The 22,121-nt window shown below is 34.2% G+C and overlaps 2 protein-coding genes across 2 annotated transcripts in view; both read left to right on the top strand.

The window, feature by feature from the left end:
- Nucleotides 1–22,121, top strand: part of LOC136413614 (jerky protein homolog-like) — a 157,129-nt gene that overhangs the window by 82,370 nt on the left and 52,638 nt on the right. The window lies entirely within an intron of this gene.
- LOC136413649 (histone-lysine N-methyltransferase SETMAR-like) lies at nt 8,388–8,945 on the top strand. Its single transcript, XM_066397325.1, has one exon. It carries the CDS (start codon nt 8,388–8,390, stop codon nt 8,943–8,945), a length of 558 nt encoding a protein of 185 aa, XP_066253422.1.

Below are 22,121 nucleotides of genomic sequence, written 5' to 3'. Positions count from 1 at the left end.
GAATTTCAAATGAAAAGAAAACGGTCCCTCTGTGATGCACAACTGCTGCAGCTTCTTGAAGCTGGTGATGATTATTTGAGTAATTCAGACGAAGAGATGGCGATTGTTGAAGAAGAAGACGTAGAAAATGATGTACTGCAAGCTAAAAGCGAAGAAAGTTTTCCTTCATATATCGATCCTACGGAGGAGGTACAAATAGATGATAAGAATACGGAAGAAAGTGATTCCGATACAACTGAGGCTGAACTTTATGAGGATTCTGGAAGCAATTATGAGCCCTCAAGTTCATCGACTGAGGATGGATCTGATGATGAATTAGCCGAAGAGGAAAATGAAAGTGTAGGTGGCCAAAATGTAGACGAAAACAACGATAGCGACTGGACTGATACTGAAGATGACCCAATCATTTATCCATTTACTGAAAAAAAAGGCTTACTGAAAAATATTCCGCCAAACACAGATTTCGTCAAATTATTCTTGCAAATATTCGATGAACATTTGATGAGTAAAATTGTAAATTGGACAAACGAATGAGCCAATACATTGAAACAACAATGTAACCGTAGAAAGTCTTATTTACACAAGTGGAAAGACACATATGTTACCGAAATGAAGTGTTTTTTCGGTTTATGTCTCTTGATGGGCAATATTCAGATGCCCAGCATCAAATCATATTGACAGCGAAATCTACTTTACAATCATCTCATATTTGATCAAAAAATGAGATGTATATGTTTTTATGGTTCTGCGGACGACAAAACTGGCAAATTACACAAAATTGATCAGATTCTGCAACATTTACTTTTCAACATAAAAAAAATATACGCCCCACCACAAAACTTATCTCTTGATGAAGCCCTCCTCCTTTGGCGCGGTAGACTGTCGTTCCGCCAACATATTCCAAATAAAGCGGCAAAGTATGGAATTAAATTTTATGAGCTCTATACACCAGACGGTTTTGTTTTGAATATATTAGGTCGTGTAGTATGAAATGAGTAGAATTGAATTGAAACTTTAGTCATTTTTTTTTCATATGAAATGTTTTTATTGTCAATCGAAATATGCACCACTATTATCATTACACTTCTGCCATTTAACGGGAAGTTCATTGATTCCCCTGCTGTAAAAGCCTTCAGGCCGGGAGTCGATAAACTCTTGGAAGGCAGCTTTGACAGCCTCGTCGGAGTTGAACGTTTTCCCTACCAAGAAGTTATCCAAATTTTGAAAGAAGTGGTAATCAGTGGGTGCTAAGTCGGGTGAATACGGTGGATGACGAAGAGTTTCCAATTCCAACTCCTGTAGCTTGGCCAAGGTGACTTGTGCGGTGTGTGGCCGAGCGTTGTCGTGCAACAATAACGGTGCGCTTCGATTGACTAATCTTGGCTGCTTGGCTGGCGTCAGTTGCCTCATCATTTCGGTCAGTTGTCGGCAGTAGACATCAGCCGTAATCGATTCACCAGGTTTCATGAAGCTGTGATGGATGACACCTGCGTTGGACCACCAAACGGACACCATAAGCTTCTTTTGATGAAGATTTTTTTTCGCACAATGTTTTGGTGGTTCATCTTGATCCAACCACTGCGATGAACGTCTGGTATTGTCATATAGGATTCATTTCTCATCACAAGTAAGAATCCGATTCAAAAATGGATCGTTATTATACCGGCACAACAAAGAACAACAAAGAACAAGCTTCGAGACATCGTTCTTTCTGTATGTCGCTCAACTCATGCGGTACCCACTTGTCCAGCTTTTTCACCTTACCAATTTCAGCCAAATGAGTCAATATTGTTTTTTTGGTTACACTGAATATTAACGATAATTCGCTTGCACTTTGACGTGGATTCGCTTCCACTACGGCTTTCAGATAATCGTTATCCACTTGAGTTTCAGGTCGTCCACGTGGTTCATTTGTTAGGTCAAAATTGCCAGAACGAAATTTCATGAACCAACGAGATACTGTTTGCTGTGAAGTGACTTCAGTACCAAACACATCATTAATATTGCGAGCCGTCTGAGCTGTTGTGGTTCCACGGTGGAACTCATATTTCATTAACACACGAATTTCACTATTTTGCATGGCTGCACAAAAATTTTTGTAAAAATAAAAGTTTTCAATAATTTTTAACACTTTAAACTCTGATCGAAAGAGGAAGAATGTGCCTTTTCCACATAAAAAAGTCAAGTTCAAATATAGATTTAGAGTGAAGTTATTCGCAGTTGAATGTGGCATTTCGAGAATCTACTCATTTCATACTACACGACCTAATACTTATATATTCTGGAAAGGGTACAATTGACGGTAGCGCTGGCCATTCCCAAGGAGTTGTAAGTAAACTCATGAAAAATTACCTCAAAGAGGGTTGGACTCTTTTTATTGGTAACTTTTATACCAGCATTTCGCTATGTGTCTATTTATTGGAGAATAGAACGCACATAGTGGGAACTTTAAGAGTCAACCGTAAAAATTTACCCGTCAAAGTAGTTAAAACAAAGCTGAAACGTGGGGAAAATACCTGACAAAGACGTGGAAACATCGTAGTCATGAAATGGAAAGACAAGCGAAATGTGTTGGCCATTTCCACTCAACATAAGCCTCAGATGACCACAATAATGGATAAACGTGGACGAGAAAAACAAAAGCCAAACATTATTGTGGACTATAATAGGAATATGTCTGGTGTCAATAGGGCAGATCAGATGATTTCATACTATGTGACTCCACGGAAGTCTATAAGATGGTACATAAAAGTTTTTTTTCAATCTCCTTGATCTTTCAATCTGGAAGGCAAGTTGGCTATACAATAACCATGTCAAAGCACCAAATACAACAAAAATTACTTATTTGAAAGCAAGGGAGACAATAATCGAGGCATTCCTGAAAGATATACCACACAAAATTTCAAAAAAGGGTAAAACCAGACCAGAACAGCTGCATTTTCCAAAAAAACTTATGAAAAGAAAGCGGTGTAGAGAATGCTATAAAAACAACAAAAAAAGGCAAATGACATGGTTTGTATGTTCCATTTGCCTGGATGAAATAGAAAACCAAATCGGACTGTGTCCAGATCCTTGTTTCAAAAAGTATCATTCTCATTAGTTTTGTAAAGTTTCTGATTTTTTATTAGTTGAATTTGAATAAATTTTTCATTTAAACCTTTCTGTTATTCAATTTCAAAGTATAAAAAATCATGAAAAATGCGTCACAAGACTGTAACACATACATATGTCCTTCATGTCACACTGGTGTGACGCACGGGCATATATGTGAAAATTTTACTGTATGCTCAGTCACACATTTGTGACACGGTCTTTTTTCTGCACCATCGTGTTCCAAATATATGACTAGATGTAATGAATATTTTTCCGATTTTTCCTATGAAAATTAAACGAAGTATAAAGTTAAGTTATTAACAGACATGGCAAAAAGTAACGCGGGAGCCAACGTGTTACGAAGTATTTAAGTTATGAAAGTGTAATTGACAGTGTAGTGTACAAACAGATCATATTTTATTCTCAATTATGATAAGCTTACCATCTTATACGGGGTGTACAAAAATTAAAACTAATCAAATAAGAAATTTAAGTGACTAGAACTTGATTAATGTAAATACAATGCTATATTTCTTAACTTACCAGAATATGTAATTTTTAATTATCTATTGAATTAGGGTATTCATAGCTACGCCTTCGCGTTTTTACAGAATACGCTAAATAATTGTTTTTTACACCATTTGGTGTTTTTTTGTTCAAAGTTTCAATGTATAATATCTAGTTGCCTATGATATTTCAAAATGTCAGATATTTAATCAATCAATTTAGTCTGCGAAGTTTGTTTTTGCTAGAATGGTATTATTTTTAGTCATTTTGGACGCTTAGATCGTTTGTTATTTGAAATATTGTTGTGGTGTTACATAGTCAAAATGAAGATTTATCCAAAAGAAGAGCGTATTGACATGATTTTTATTCTTGTAGAATATCATAAAAATTGTTTAATGGCTTCTCGAGTTTATGCTCAAAGGTTTCCCGAAAGAAAACATCCTAAGCCAACCATTTTTGAAAGATTATTACACCAGTTTTAAGAAACAGGAAGTGTCAGTTACAAAAAACCCATTACAAGGAAGTCTGTCACTGAAAATGAAAAAAATGTTTTTATGGTAGTTGGTTCAGTTATCGAAAATCCCAATATTAGACAAAATTTTATATGAGAAGTTACGAACATTAGTCAAGCAAGTGTTTCAAAAATTCTTAAAAAACATAGTTTTTATCCTCATAAAATCCAGCTTCGCCAAGAACTTTATGGATATGATTTTGACAACCGAACAGAATTTTGCATGTGGGTGTTAGATAAAGTGGCAGAAAATGAAAACTTTTTCGATGAAGTTCTATTTAGTGATGAATGTTCTTTCCATAACAATGGTCATGTAAATAGTCACAATTTTCATTACTATTCTGATTCGAATCCGCATGAATACAGGGTCATGATAAATCAGAATAGGTGGTCCGTTAATGTATGGGGTGGAATACTGGACCCATATTCAATTGGAAAATATTTTTATGAAGGACCTTTAAATGGTGTGATGTTTCTAAATTTCCTTTTACACCTACTTCCAGTATTATTAGAAAAAATCCCTTTAACTATTATTTAGAACCATCATGTGGCTTCAGTTGGATGGAGCTCCGCCTCATTATCATCGCGAGGTTCGGCAATCTTTAAATACCAACTTTAAAAAAAGGTGGATTGGAAGAAATAGATTTCAAAATTGGCCCCCAGATCCCCGGAGTTAACTCCACTAGATTTCTTTTTGTGGGGATACAGAAAAGGAATTGTCTACAATACGCCTCCGACAACTTCACAGGATATGAAAATACGTATAAGAGACGCGTTTGAAACTGTTACTCGGAAAATGCTTTCCAGAGTTAGTAGTGGTTTTACCCCATTAACTGCCAGCGATCTATTTATAAATCACAACAAATCTCAAGTGTTTTGCCCTCATCGGATCTTTTGCCCACTTGACTTTTTATCAGAAATGTTAGATAGGTTCATACATATTGAATATTTTTGGTCATTACCAATTTAGAAATCTGTTAAGTTAAACCTTTTGACTGTCAAATATTTACGATTTTTGTGAGTGCGACTTAGTTCTGTTTCAGTGAGAAAAATCGGGTATTCAAATTAGGTAAGTTGACTATACTTATAAATTTGTTTGATAACTAAAGTATGTAAAATATTAGGCTGTTTCACATGAAATGTCGGATTTTAAGTCTTAACTTTTCTTCCGCTTTTTTTTGCATCAAGACTTTCTTCTAGTTATGCGCCAAATATATGGTTTCAAACCTGAGAGTGTGCTGTTTCTTATCTGATATTTTTTGTGGGATTGTGTACAGGGTGTTCAAATAACGGAGGACGTCGGCTGTATCTGGGAAACTACTCATTATTGGATCTGGAGAAAAAAAATATTATAACTAAATAGGCCATGAGAAATCGCTGAAAAATATTTTCAAGTTCGTAACCATACCGTTAGGGGGCGTTTTTTACATGACAAATCAATAAAAGACGACTTTTAGTAAAATTTATCTGGAAAATGTATATTTTGAAAATTAAATATCAATTTTTGAGACAATATGTCACAACTTTTGTAGGAAGAGTTTTTTCAAATTTTTTGAAACTGAAGGGTGAGGGAAACTTCTAAGTCAGCTCAAAAAAATTCAGTTTTATCGACATTAGCTAAACATAAAACTACATTGTAATACCTCGTTGGAAAGGTCTTTTTGCAAGCTATGACGTGACAATTATTTCACTTCATGTTAATGTGACACAAATACCGTTAGGGGGCGCAATTTGAAAAATATGGTAATTTTTCAAGTTATTTTAGAAAACTTAAATGGAAGGGTATATCTTTTGTTGCACCATTCGAAAGAGCGTTAAATTCTGCTTAATATAGTCGAAACCCGATGCAAATATCTTTATGTGGTAGTAAATTATTGCAGTTTGAAAAAAGGGTTTTCTTACGCATGAAACAAACCAGCTTCGCTTATGAATCAAGTAGGCCGCGAGCGTATCTATGATCGCTACGTCAGAAATTTAAAACAAATGAATAGGCATTTCAATAAACACCATTTTTATCCATAAGATTATTATATTGACATTGATTTTGGTAAACGTTTTTGATCGTGATAAAAAAAATGCCAATTTCGAACGAGGAAGCTTTCGATATGCTTGCAGTTTATTTTGAATGTTTACAAAATTCAACAGTAGCGGCAAGGATATATGCGTTAAAATATCCAGAAAGAAGAAGTTATAAATCTAAGGCATTTAAGAATTTAGCTTTTCGTTTGCGATATTATGGTGTTAAATCCCAAAAGCACCGACGCCAAGGAAAAGGTCGCAATGAGAAAAACATAATAAATGTGCTGGCATGCATAAAACTTAATAGCCATATTAGCATTAGGACCATATCCCGAGACATGGGGATTTCTACTGGATCAGTATATAATATTCTAAAAGATCACAGGTTTGTGTTAATTTTTTTATTTTGCCATAGTTACAAAGTGTTTTTGAATTATAATTTCTTTTAGATTACATCCATATCATGTAGTTTTACATCAAGCTCTTTCAGAAGAAGATTTTGACAGACGCTTGGATTTTTGTCATTGGTTAATTAAAATGACCCAAGAGAATCAAAATTTTCTTTCAAAGATTTTGTGGACAGATGAAGCAATATTTAGAAGCAATGGTGGTGTGAATCTCCACAATATGCACTATTGGTCGCCAACTAATCCACACTGGATGCAAGAAGTGCATAATCAAGGACATTGGAGTATTAATGTATGGTGTGGGATAGTTAATGGAATGATTATCGGACCCTATTTTTTCGAAGAAACATTGAATGGCACTAGTTATTTACAGTTTTTGCGTAATGAGTTACCAGTGCTATTGGAAGAAATTGATCTTCAAACACGACGGGAAATATATTTTCAGCACGATGGTTGCCCAGCGCATTTTGCTCTTAATGTGAGAGAATTTCTGGATGTTACATTTTCCGGGAAGTGGATAGGCAGGGGAAGTTTATTTCCATGGCCGGCGAGGTCGCCAGATCTTACGTGTTTGGACTTTTATTTATGGGGTAGGTTAAAAGACTTAGTTTTTCAAAGAAGACCAACTACAAAAGAAGACATGAAAAATAGAATCCGAAATGCCGTAACATCAATCACCTTAGGAGAAATCCAAACTGCAATTTTTTCTACAAAAGAGCGACTTCGATTGTGCATTGAAAATAATGGGAAACAATTTGAGCATCTTAAAAATAATTAATTATTTTTTCATTTTAATGTTCTTCTTTTAATCTTAGTTATTTTTTTAAAGTGCTTTTGGGATTTAACAACATAATATCGCAAACGAAAAGCTAAATTCTTAAATGCCTTAGATTTATAACTTCTTCTTTCTGGATATTTTAACGCATATATCCTTGCCGCTACTGTTGAATTTTGTAAACATTCAAAATAAACTGCAAGCATATCGAAAGCTTCCTCGTTCGAAATTGGCATTTTTTTTATCACGATCAAAAACGTTTACCAAAATCAATGTCAATATAATAATCTTATGGATAAAAATGGTGTTTATTGAAATGCCTATTCATTTGTTTTAAATTTCTGACGTAGCGATCATAGATACGCTCGCGGCCTACTTGATTCATAAGCGAAGCTGGTTTGTTTCATGCGTAAGAAAACCCTTTTTTCAAACTGCAATAATTTACTACCACATAAAGATATTTGCATCGGGTTTCGACTATATTAAGCAGAATTTAACGCTCTTTCGAATGGCGCAACAAAAGATATACCCTTCCATTTAAGTTTTCTAAAATAACTTGAAAAATTACCATATTTTTCAAATTGCGCCCCCTAACGGTATTTGTGTCACATTAACATGAAGTGAAATAATTGTCACGTCATAGCTTGCAAAAAGACCTTTCCAACGAGGTATTACAATGTAGTTTTATGTTTAGCTAATGTCGATAAAACTGAATTTTTTTGAGCTGACTTAGAAGTTTCCCTCACCCTTCAGTTTCAAAAAATTTGAAAAAACTCTTCCTACAAAAGTTGTGACATATTGTCTCAAAAATTGATATTTAATTTTCAAAATATACATTTTCCAGATAAATTTTACTAAAAGTCGTCTTTTATTGATTTGTCATGTAAAAAACGCCCCCTAACGGTATGGTTACGAACTTGAAAATATTTTCCAGCGATTTCTCATGGCCTATTTAGTTATAATATTTTTTTTCTCCAGATCCAATAATGAGTAGTTTCCCAGATACAGCCGACGTCCTCCGTTATTTGAACACCCTGTACAGTTCTGACACATTTTTGGACAGATCATGTCTAACATGTATCCAAGAGATTTTCGCGTCTTGTACTTGAATGAGTGGAAAAGTGGGCATAACGCCGTAGAAGCTGCCCGAAATATCAACTGTGCGTTTGGGGAGGGTTCTGCAAATGAACGCACTATTCGTCGCTGGTATGCCAAATTCGAATCTGGAGACAAGAGCCTGGAAATTGAAGACCGTGGTAAACCAAAGAGTGCCCTGAATGATGAAGTTTTGCAGGTGCTGGTTGAGGCAAATCCCCGTCAGACAGTCCGAGAACTTTCAGAAGAGCTAAACGTTAGCATCGCAACAATTTCTCGGCATCTAAAGCTGATTGGGAAAGTAAAGAAGATGGATAAATGGGTCCCGTACGAGCTTAATAAACGGCAGAAAATTTGCAATTCTCTGCTGATCCGAAACGACAGAGATCCGTTTTTGGATCGCATTGTAACGTGCGACGAAAAATGGATGCTGTATGACAACAGACGACGCTCTGCACAATGGTTAGATGCCGATGAAAATCCAAAACACATGTCTAAACCGAGTTTGCACCCAAAAAAGACGATAGTTACTGTATGATGGTCAATGGGGGGCATAATCCATTACAACTTCTTAAAACCGGGTGAAACCATTACTGCAGAGAAATACTGTGCCTAACTTACCGAAATGCATCGAAAGTTGTCTGTTAAGCAACCGTCGGTAAAACTTGGATATCACGGAAACCACTTAGAGCGTTACTTTTTTTCCCGTAATCTACTCGCTTAGTAGTTCACCAATATGTTTTTTTTTGGTGCGAAAATGCTTTGTTCAAAAGTTTCCTTTTCCACATTTATTTCAATACTTGACTCTCTTACGGGACCATGGAGCGAACAGGGGTGCTGGGTGGGATAAATAAAAATAAATTGAGGTAAATTGAGGTAAGCTGAAGTAAGTTAAGGTAAGTTTAGGTAAATTTAGGTAAGTATATAATATATAAATAGCAAAATAAACTTAGTTTTTTAGGATTAATCTATTTATTAACGGAAATCACCATATTCCAAACGAATTATATTTAATAAAGCTTCCATTGGGTCGATATTGATTTTCCGACAATAGCGACGCCAGAGTTCTTCACACAGAACATCAGCGAATTGACTTTCCGGTATAGATCGTCCTTTCAATTTTCGCTTCAATACGTTCCACTGAGATTCTATCCTTTGTGTATGTATCCCATCCTCAGCAACAAACTCTTTGCTGTGATTTACCGTATGATGACTGTAGCCGAAATTCTTAAGGCCATCATACGCCTTCCAACAATCAGTCAACACATCGAATCCTTCAACTACATGTTTCTGAATTATGGGCAGCAGAACCTCCGCACTACGCTTGTTGTCAGGACATAGTACACAACCCAAAACTTCCGATCCTTCCGCTATTATGCCTAAAACCCAATGCCCATTAAGAATCCTTCCCCTGTTATATTTTCTATGACCAAACATAGACTCGTGAATCTAAAATGTAATACTATTTATTTACCAATGTATTTATGTAAAATTGAATCATGAAGAGATTCTGGAACTAACCCGAACTAACCTGAACTACAACACCTTGACCTCCAGTTTTAGGCATTTGTTCCTGCATTTTGGAGAAAGCTTCTGTTACCATTTATTTTGCTATATACTTACCTAAACTTACCTCAATTTATTTTTATTTATCCCACCCAGCACCCCTGTTCGCTCCACGGTCCCGTAAGAGAGTCAAGTATTGAAATAAATGTAGAAAAGCAAACTTTTGAACAAAGCATTTCCGCACCAAAAAAAAAACACATTTGTGAACTACTAAGCGAGTAGATTACAGAAAAAAAAAAGTAACGCTCTAAGTGGTTTCCGTGATATCCAAGTTGATCCTAATTTTCGTTTCAAATTGTGTTTAATTATTACAATTAATTTAGATCAGGCCATACACGAAATGAATTTTTTAAATCCAGATATCTCAAAAACGGCTGCCTAAATCAACTCTTACCAGGTATACCTTTTTTAGGTAAAAGATGTTGGAGAATAAGAAATTTTATTTAGAAGTAAAATACAGTGTGGCTTGAAAAAGTTATGTCGTTTTAAATGTGTGCAAAGTACCGCAGGTGGCGCCCCCTACATTTTACAATGAAAATGAAAGCAGATTTCAATTTGTCACCCCAAAAAAAAACCCTAGCCGAATATTGTGATGATGCACCAGTTATTAAAAAAAATATTTATGAAAAACTGAAATCAAATTGAACTTTTAACACTCTGTATCTCCGAAATCGTCCACTTTTGGACTGAGGTAAGTTGGGTTAGATCATCATATTTTAGCCTCAAGAATTTGTGGTAGCATTTTTTCCGCACCTTTTAGAGAAACCCTGTATATAGGTACCCAAAACAAAAAAATTCTATATACAGGGTGGCGCACTTCACCTCCCGTCTCCTATAGCTCGGTTATCATTGACAGTAGGATTTCGATATTTTGTATACTTTACCTGTGTCTTAGGACGTACTCCAGGAAAATATTTCTAATTATACAGGGTGTCCCAAAAAAGTGTGACGATACCGAACTTTTTTTTTTTAATGGAACACCCTATTTTTTTTCACAATTTAAATGCTTTCTATGATTGTCTACATATTCCTAAAATTTTGTTGAGATCGGTTAAATAATACCGGCGAAAAAAATTACATTTGCGCCTCTAGCTTGAAAAAATAATAAAAAATAGAGATAATGTCTATGTAAAAAACTACTCAAGATGCTTATTAAGCATGATTTAATAGTTTTATTAAAAAAGTTTCGATGATCGATATTGTACAGGGTCTCCAAAATTTAGCGTCACATTTTTCAAACTTCAAAGTGTTTTATTTTTCTTATTTTAAATTGGGACCCCCGTATATTTTAATTTAGTTCGATGCAGAATTCAAAAACAAACATTTTTCGAATTACATGTCTGTCACAATTCTTAACACTTCGAGAGTTGTTCGCGGAAAACCATTCCAATAGTAATTAAATTGATTAAAAAACTACGGTTGCTATGACAAACGAATTATTTATAGGACTTATTTTATAATTACAATTATCTTACAACCATTACACATCTAAAGTATGTGTTCGAAATTTTTTTTCGAATTTGTTCAAAGCCACCCTCGATTTTTTTATGAATTGCAGAAGGTTACAAGACCTTCCATAGTCGTCTTAATTTGTGTCTTCAACAGAATGGAGGACATTTCGAACACATACTTTAGATGTGTAATGATTGTAAGATAATTGTAATTATAAAATAAGTCCTATAAATAATTCGTTTGTCATAGCAACCGTAGTTTTTTAATCAACTTAATTACTATTGGAATGGTTTTCCGCGAACAACTCTCGAAGTGTTAAGAATTGCGACAGACATGTAATTCGAAAAATGTTTGTTTTTGAATTCTGCATCGAACTAAATTAAAATATACGGGGGTCCCAATTTAAAATAAGAAAAATAAAACACTTTGAAGTTTGAAAAATGTGACGCTAAATTTTGGAGACCCTGTACAATATCGATCATCGAAACCTTTTTAATAAAACTATTAAACCATGCTTAATAAGCATCTTGAGTAGTTTCTTTACATAGACATTATCTCTATTTTTTATTATTTTTTCAAGCTAGAGGCGCAAATGTAATTTTTTTCAGTTTTTAATTTTTTTCGCCAGTATTATTTAACCGATTTCAACAAAATTTTAGGAATATGTAGACAATCATAGAAAGCATTCAAATTGTGAAAAAAAAATAGGGTGTTCCGTTAAAAAAAAAAAGTTCGGTATCGTCACACTTTTTTGGGACACCCTGTATAATTAGAAATATTTTCCTGGAGTACGTCCTAAGACACAGGTAAATTATACAAAATATCGAAATCCTACTGTCAATGATAACCGAGCTATAGGAGACGGGAGGTGAAGTGCGCCACCCTGTATACAGGGTGTTTCATAAATATACCGACAAACTTTCAGGGGTTGTAGAGCTCATAAAAACAAATATTTAGAACAAATAAAGTTAGATCCGAAATCGCTTCGTTTCCAAGATACAGGGTGTTTAATTCCTTTTTTTTAATATTTTTTTAATATTTGAAAAACGGTTTGAGATGCGGACATGAAATTCGGGACATGCTATCGCGGGATAAATGTGCATGTTCTGGAGTAAGCAGACCATTTCCACCTACACCAGTGGCGTCCGTGCGGCCATTCAATGGGATGTTTTTAACTTAAAAAATGGCACGCCCCTGACTTTTTTTAATATAAATATTTTTTTCTTAATATTCCATCAATTCTTAACAAAAAAGGCCTCTTAGTGTTTTGTTGCCAGAGTGGCCGTTTTCGAGAAAAAAATTATTTCTCATTCATGTGCCTAGCAAAAAACCGGTGTAAGTTTCCAAGTGTGATTTTTTTTAAGAGAAATTAATTTAATTTTCTTTTAATAGAGGTAGTAGACATGAAGACAAACATTTGTAAATCATGCCTCATAACAAAATAGTAATATTCTATGCATCATGATGCTGCACTATAGTCAAGGCACTTGTTTTGTCGTTGTCATGGAAACCCAACGTAACGTTGTTTTAAATAATACTAATAAAGCAGTTATTGACAATTTAAATATAAATTTTTCAATAAATAACTGTTTTTTCAAACATGAACAACGATTTTACATTTGAAGAACTTGCTGATATGCACCTAGTTTACGGTGCAGTAAATTGCAATGGAAGGGAGGCTGTGCATCTCTATGAACAAAGATATCCTAATCGTCGTCAACCACATCATACAACATTTGCCTCTATTCATCGTCGCCTACGAGAATGTGGATCATTGAAACGTCCTGGAGGAGCTGGTCGCCCAAGAATAGCTCGTACTGTGGAATTTGAAGAAGAGGTTTTACATCTTGTGGACGAAGATCAAACTGTGAGTATTCGTGCTATTGCTAATCAAATGGGATCATCCACGGCAACAACTTTGCGCGTACTTCATGAACAACTGCTATATCCCTACCATGTGCAAAATTGTTGTCATACAGGTCTTATTTCTTCTAGTCACAATCGTTAATTTGCGAACAATTTATTACACAAAAAATATATGTCTTCATATTTATTAAAAGAAAATTAAATTAATTTCTCTTTAAAAAAATCACACTTGGAAACTTACACCGGTTTTATGCTAGGCACATGAATGAGAAATAATTTTTTTCTCGAAAACGGCCACTCTGGCAACAAAACACTAAGAGGCCTTTTTTGTTAAGAATTGATGGAATATCAAGAAAAAAATATTTATATTTAAAAAAGTCAGTGGCGTGCCATTTCTTAAGTTAAAAACATCCCATTGAATGGCCGCACGGACGCCACTGGTGTAGGTGGAAATGATCTGCTTACTCCAGAACATGCACATTTATCCCGCGATAGCATGTCCCGAATTTCATGTCCGCATCTCAAACCGTTTTTCAAATATTAAAAAAATATTTAAAAAAAAAGGAATTAAACACCCTGTATCTTGGAAACGAAGCGATTTCGGATCTAACTTTATTTGTTCTAAATATTTGTTTTTATGAGCTTGTGGTGCACGTAATTTAGGTCAGGTGTTAATTGTTAGTACCTGTTTTACCTTCTTAATAATTAGTTTATTTATAGGTGTATTATAATCTGGTTGTTGTCATAGGTAGGTCTAGCAAACCACCAATTATTATTATTTTTTAGAGTATTTGTGAATAGTTACTTTTTGTCAAATTAGTTTATTTAAGTAGTTGTCAAGATTAAATAAAAACAGTTCTTTACTACATTCGCGATCGTCAACACCACTACAACAAAAAGGACAAGCTCTACAACCCCTGAAAGTTTGTCGGTATATTTATGAAACACCCTGTATACAGTATGTCCACAGATAGAGGGCCCAAGAGGACAAATGGACCAAAAATGTAGTTTTTCGACAAAAAGTCATTCTTGATAAAAGTTTCTGCTGCTTGAAAAAATACGATTTACGAAAATAACTTTGTTAAGGACTTTAGGTTATTGTTCCTTGGCGTAGTTTGCTTAGTTAATTTGTTTTGTACTTTCATCCCTTAAGTTACGCCCATGTGCATCGATACGTATTTGAAGGATTCCATCTGGGCGCCAGGCCATAGTACCCATCAGGCCATATCGAAGGGCTCTTTATGGCTGGGAAATACGCTACTCATCAAAGGAAGCTTTCTTAATTGGACCATTGCCGCGATCCGTAGTTCGGAGGATTTGCCATACTTCAATGAAAGCGACTTGTATAGGTATTTGCCAGATGGCGGCGATTTATGACCTTAGGCGCGACCATTGCCCGTAAGGGCTTCTGATACTGGTGCGCCCCTGGTTGGAGTTCCTCGGGTTTAGTACTTAAGGGATGATTGCAGTAATTTTGCTCTCTTTGACCAGTGCTCGCTCTAGACATGTGATCGTAAACGTAACTCGTAATCTTCCCAACTAAGCAAACTCCCACTTCATACTTAGACCAATACTTTACCATTATTTATATAAGTGAAATTTAATACAGTCCACTTTCGTAAACCAAATTGTTGTTTTCGTGGTTTTCGTTTATCGAAGGAACCTCACCAAACTTTGAACTTTTTTATACAGGGTGCCCAAAAACTATGAACACATGAAATACTGTCAAGAATAAACTACCTTTATTTCTCATTTTAGAGCAAAATGGTAAATAAAAAACAGATTTCAAATCCTATCCAAATTTTGCATACAACATTTTAATTGAGTATTCCAAGTTTTATTTTTTTTTAATTCAAACAATTTCTAATTTTATCTTTTTCACTTCATTTTATGTATTCACAACAATCATGACAACAAATGTCACAATATTAAATTTAAAAAATGCGTCGAATACGGGAGAGGTATGTTTGAATAAGTAATATCTGCTAACTTTTATTTTGAATTATTTATAAACTATTTATAGTGGATGTAATAGTGGAATTTTGTATGTAAACTTTGGATAGGATTTGAAATCTGTTTTTTATTTACCATTTTGCTCCAAAATCAGAAATAAAGGTAATTTACTCTGGATAGCATTTCATGTGTTTGTAGTTTTTGGGCACTCTGTATAAAAAAGTTCAAAGTTATCTTTGTAAATCGTATTTTTTCGAGAAGCAGAGACTTTTATCAAGAATGACTTTTTGTCGAAAAACGACATTTTTTATCCATTTGTCCTCATGGGCCCTCTATCTGTGGACATATTGTATATTAGAAAATGTGGCCATTTTATATAGGTGTCATATACGACGCCACATTGTGCTTAACGTTCCAATAACCCCACCTTGTGGTTCTAGGGTTAATACAACGTATCATAATTTCTATGTAGCTTCATTACTTTTCAGTGGCTTGTGAAGTATGTACATGTCTCTTGGATAGATTTTCGAAATTGCCAGTTATAAGCTGTTACTTGTATTTTGATCCCACGTTGAGCTTTGCGTTATAATTTTTACCGATAAATTTTTTTTGTTAGATTCTTATTATTATTATAGTAAAATGAGTGATGAAATGTTAGAACCTGCTAAGAAACTAGCAAGACAAGAAATAATGCGCCCTCTTAAACTGGAGGAACTTTTGGAAGAGCTCCATAAAGAGGATGGACCGGATGACGATACACAAGACATAGAGTTTTGTGGCGAAGAAGATAGTGAAAACGAGGATGATGTCTTAATAAATGACTCTGTACCTGATGAATATTCTGCGCAAGAAGTACAGGAGGAAATAGAAAAATGTGAAGATGACAAGAATACCACACTTTCAGATTATCGTGCCGGATTTTTTGGTCGTAATGGTTTCAAATGGTATTCACAGCCATTAGTTTCAAAAAGAACAAGGACTTCTGCAAGAAATGTTATTTTGGATGTACCTGGTGCAAAACGAAAAGCCAAATGCATTGTAAATTTGAAAAAAATCTGGCAACTTTTTTTTAGAGACCAGATTTTAGATGCAATAGTGAGTAATACAAATAAAGAAATAGAACTGCGTAAGCCCAGATATAATTCGGAACAGCGATATCTGCAAGAAACAAATAGAGCAGAACTTTTGGCTTTGTTTGGACTTCTTTATTTTGCTGGAGTTCTAAAAGACGCACATCTTTCCCTAGAAGATATGTGGTCAGAAAAATTTGGTGTAGCAATATTTCGTTACACAATGACAAAAAACCGATTTGAGTTTCTTTTGAATTGCCTACGTTTTGATAACAAAACAACACGTGTGGAGCGGAAAGCAGTGGATAAATTCACAGCTATAAGAGACATATGGAATCTTTTTATTAGAAACTGCGAAAACAACTATAGTCCCTATGGATATGTAACTATCGATGAACAATTATTAAATTTTAGAGGGCATTGTCCATTTAAAATGTACTTGCCCGGCAAGCCAGATAAATATGGTCTAAAAATTATTGTGTTATGCAACGCAAAAACATATTATATGTGTCCTGCTATTCCTTATACTAGAAAAGACCCAAACAGAAACCCTCGGGGTGGTTCGATTCCTCGCAATATGTCATGAAGTTAACCAAAATAATAGCAGGAACGAATCGTAATATTATTATGGACAATTGTTTTTTTTCATTCGAATTGGCACAAAAACTACTCGAAAGAAAACTAACCATGGTAGGAACACTGCGGAAAAATAAAAAAGAAATCCCGATACAATTTTTGGATATCAAACGCAAAGAAATTCCATCATCAGCTTTTGCCTTTTCAAATTATTTTACCTTAGTTTCGCATGTATCAGAAAAGAAAAAAATGTGTATTGTTGATGAGTTCAATACATTTTGAAGAAGAAGTTAATCCCGAAACAAAAAAGCCCGAAATTACAATGTTCTATAATACGACTAAAGAAGGAGTCGATACATTTGATTAACTTTGTCATTCAAAAACAGTTGCTTGAAAAACAAGAAGATGGCCTTTATGAATTTTATATGGAATGTTAGATGCAGCTGAAATTAATTCTTTTGTCTTAGTTTTAGTATCTGGTCCTTAATAGGTATTAAAAACTAAATTACAATGGAAAACGTAGAGAAGAAAATGTATTCTAAAGATGAGATCCAACGCATTGCGCCCGGGTACAGAGGAAAGCCGGAAAACTTTGATCCTGCTAAAGTAGAAAAGAAAGCTCCAAAGCCCACTCTAAAGAAACCTGGAAACGCACTAATTCGAGCACCAACACTCGAACCTCCACCACCGGCAAATCTACAAACCCGATTCACTGCTCAACGAAATGAGTCTAATTCTTTTGTACTGCATCGACTTCAAAAGTTGAAGAATGGAGAAACCCGAAGTAATTTTTTAAAAAAGTTAGCTGATACTTTAGTGGAAGATCATATGAAGCAAAGAGCAGAAAATAAACGACTCCCAAGAAAGCTAAGACAATCTGTTCACGATTATCTTGGATATCTAAACGAAGTGCAACCCAAAATACCTCAAAATAGTTCACGGCGTTGTGACTTTTGCATGGTCTCGGGATCGAAAAGGGCGTCATATCTGCGTCTATTGTGGAAAAAACATGTGTGCAGAGCATCAGTTTAGCATTTGTGAAGAGTGCAAATCTTAATCTTACTTTTCTTACCGTTTTTCGTTCAGAATTTATATACCGGGTGAGCCAAGAAGGTGGCTCGCCCTTATAACTTTTTTGTTTTTAAACTTAGAAAGTTGCAATTTAGAAGGAAGCTATGTGACAATAGAGCCGATTGATTGACATTAATGACATTTATCTAGCACTTCGGGTTTAACCGGAAATGACCTCAACTTTCGATTTTTATATATAATGCCCTATAAATTTCGACTTTTTTAAAATCTAGAGGTCATTTCTAATCTAAAAATATGTAATTAAAAAAAATTTTTTTTGGCGTTTTTTCGTGTCGAGCTACGCCATTGAGGTATACATATTAGGTACAATTTTAGGTCAGATTATGGGAAAAAATATTAATTTGTCATTTTATTGAGTACTTTTGCTTTTATGAGCAATTTAAATATCCATAAACAGTTTTTCCCATTTATCTTCTGTTTTTCAAATGGCAACATAGTGGCTCATTGCGTTTTTCTGAAAGAGTATTTTTTTCTGAATTTTTTGATACTAAATACAACGTATGTTCATTTAGAAATAAATCGTTAATTCATTAAAAACGTTCAAATTCAGAAAAAAATACGTTGGCCGTGGAATACGTTATGGCCGCTTTCCAAATGACAGAACAAAAGAATAAAATATTTCTACTTGTAGAAATTGTGTGCAATCATAAAAACGCAAATAAATTAAATTATAAAAAAATGCAAAATTACAGTAATAATGAAAAAATTTATATGTTGTTAGTATTTGGAAAATGTTGTCAACGGCCTTCCGATGATGCGCGAGTTTATGCGGAAAGGTTTCCATTTAGAAATCATCCAGACCGCCACTATTTTAAAAAATTAGTGAATAAAATGAAAACGGGAAATGCTGATGAAGAACAACACTTTATTATCAGTGAAGACAAAGAAATCGATGTTTTAACTATGGTAGAAGTTAGTCCAAGTACATCAATTCATGAGATAGCTCTAGAATATGAGATAAGCTATTCGTTAGTGCGTCGAGTTTTGAAAAAATTTCTGTATTGTTGTGGTTATCAATAAGTAATTAATTGAGATGTTCAAAATGACCACCTTGTTCTCGGCAAGCAAAAACATTTTGAACTGTTTTCTTCATAATATTGTCCAATTGATTTGGAGTAATATTATTTACCGTCCTGCGAACTTTTTCTTCTAATTCTTCCCGACTATTAGAAGGAGTGGCGTAAACTTGTGTTTTAACTGTATCCCAAAAAAAAAATTTAGAGGAGTTAAGTCGGGGGATCTACAAGAGTTTATACAGATTATTCCTTTAAATTGTTTTAAATTATTAATATTTAATTACCTAGGTGGCCATCTGACTGGGCCATTAGTACCAATCCATTGATTTTCGGAATTTTCCTCTAAAAGGTTTCTTACTATAAAAGAATTGTGTGGTGGAGCGCCATCATTGTGAAAATAAATATTAAATCGTTCTTGTAGGGGTAAATTGTTTAAAAACGTCCATATTTCTCCATTTAAAAAATTTAAATATCGTTCCCCTGTTAGCTGCCCATCGAAAATTATAAGACCTACAAACGAACATAAGAGTTCTGTAACTAATTTGCTTTTAATATTTTTTATAAAACTTACCAACAATTCTCCGTCCTAATAATCCCAGCCAACAATTAAAACCAAATCATTCTTGACGATTACCTTCGATCATTAAATGTAAATTATTTTGAGACCAGTATGGCTTATTGTTTCCATTGACGAGTCCAAAGTTAATGAATCTGCTCTCATCAGAAAATGATATTATCCAAAGAAGCTGTGGATTTAAGTTTAAATTTTCAATAAACCAGTTGCGATATTCTAATCGTCTTTGATGATCTTCTGGATATAAATGCTGGTGTACTTGATATTTGTATGACCGGTATTTATGTTTCTTCAAAACTCGACGCACTGACGAATAGCTTATCTCATATTCTAGAGCTATCTCATGAATTGATGTACTTGGACTAACTTCTACCATAGTTAAAACATCGATTTCTTTGTCTTCACTGATAATAAAGTGTTGTTCTTCATCAGCATTTCCCGTTTTCATTTTATTCACTAATTTTTTAAAATAGTGGCGGTCTGGATGATTTCTAAATGGAAACCTTTCCGCATAAACTCGCGCATCATCGGAAGGCCGTTGACAACATTTTCCAAATACTAACAACATATAAATTTTTTCATTATTACTGTAATTTTGCATTTTTTTATAATTTAATTTATTTGCGTTTTTATGATTGCACACAATTTCTACAAGTAGAAATATTTTATTCTTTTGTTCTGTCATTTGGAAAGCGGCCATAACGTATTCCACGGCCAACGTATTTTTTTCTGAATTTGAACGTTTTTAATGAATTAACGATTTATTTCTAAATGAACATACGTTGTATTTAGTATCAAAAAATTCAGAAAAAAATACTCTTTCAGAAAAACGCAATGAGCCACTATGTTGCCATTTGAAAAACAGAAGATAAATGGGAAAAACTGTTTATGGATATTTAAATTGCTCATAAAAGCAAAAGTACTCAATAAAATGACAAATTAATATTTTTTCCCATAATCTGACCTAAAATTGTACCTAATATGTATACCTCAATGGCGTAGCTCGACACGAAAAAACGCCAAAAAAAATTTTTTTTTATTACATATTTTTAGATTAGAAATGACCTCTAGATTCTAAAAAAATCGAAATTTATAGGGCATTACATTTAAAAATCGAAAGTTGAGGTCATTTGCGGTTAAACCCGAAGTGCTAGATAAATGTCATTAATGTCAATCAATCGGCTCTACTGTAATATAGCTTTCTTCCAAATTTTAACTTTCTAAGTTTAAAAACAAAAAAGTTATAAGGGCGAGCCACCTTCTGGGCTCACCCGGTATGTGTTTTTTTGTTGCATCGAAAAAGCTTATTTTTTAGTTTATTATTTGTTCGTTAATATTAGTTTTATTTTGTTACACATTGGAAAATATATGTATATTAGACACATAATAAATTAAATATAAATTGAAACACAACAAGCCTATTTTGCCCCTATGTCATATAGAAAAGATTTTAAAAATGGGTCACCGGCGGCCCCACGTTGCGGTTTGTGTTTCATGAACCTAACGTTGTGGTTCTAGGGTTAATAATGTTAGTATTTTTATAATATACTTTACGTTTTAACTAGAGGCAGAATAAAAATCTGATTAAATAAAAGTTACCTAAAAATGTTTGTTTCCGCAGTATCGATACCCCTATAAAAACATTGGACGCGCCAGCGCGCCCAGAGCACGTTAGTACAATTATAGACTTACAGAGCCATCGACGCTTCAGAGCGTCTGTTTAAAAATTGTTGCTTACTGGTCATATTTAGCTGCCAACATGTTGAAATACACATATTTTGATATTTTTAACAAAAAAAAAGATATAACTCCGAAAAAAGGTTTAAACCGCGAGAACACGCGAACTGGAAAAAACGACCGGGTTTTTGTTAAAATTTGAACCATTTGTTTCGAGGCGCTCGGAAAATTCCCCCACTCTAGGAATGCTTTGCTGTGGGACTACTGAAGGTTATCTTGTTGGTGGGCGTTCCATGGTTGAGAAGGGCACAAGTTAGAATAAATTACTTTCATACATGGACTTTCCGACCTGGCGCGTGGGTTATGAATTTTTTGTGAACAAGTAGCTTTTTAAAAAGAAGAATAATCAAAATTTCTAACAAACTACTTTAATGCAGAACAACTTTAGTCTAGGAATGGCGTCGAAATCTATTTTACCTATTTATATTCCTATAAAATGCAATATAAGCATAAACAATTTCTAAGGCGTAATTGGGTTCTATAATTTAATAGAACAATTTCTTTGGGTTTACTATTATCCTATTTCCTAATATACGCAATAATTTATAATCTAACTCATATAACGACGCATCATAAAATTCAACTTTTTTATATTAAATATTTTTAAAGTTATTATACTGATAAGTACACATGCGTTTTATAATTAGCTCCAACATGTTTTAGTTCCAAATTTATATTTATTGTAGAACATGTCAAAGTGATCTTACGAGGAGGAACAAAAGCATTTGCTGGATGTATGGAACAACTGTGAAAGTGATGAGGATGTAGATGGCCAAGCCGAAGATGAAACCGATTATGTAGAATATAGTGAC

The sequence above is a fragment of the Euwallacea similis genome, chromosome 14 (genome assembly GCF_039881205.1).
Source record: "Euwallacea similis isolate ESF13 chromosome 14, ESF131.1, whole genome shotgun sequence".
NCBI classification, from domain to species: Eukaryota; Metazoa; Arthropoda; class Insecta; order Coleoptera; family Curculionidae; genus Euwallacea; species Euwallacea similis.
This window is presented reverse-complemented; position numbering and strand designations above follow the sequence as displayed.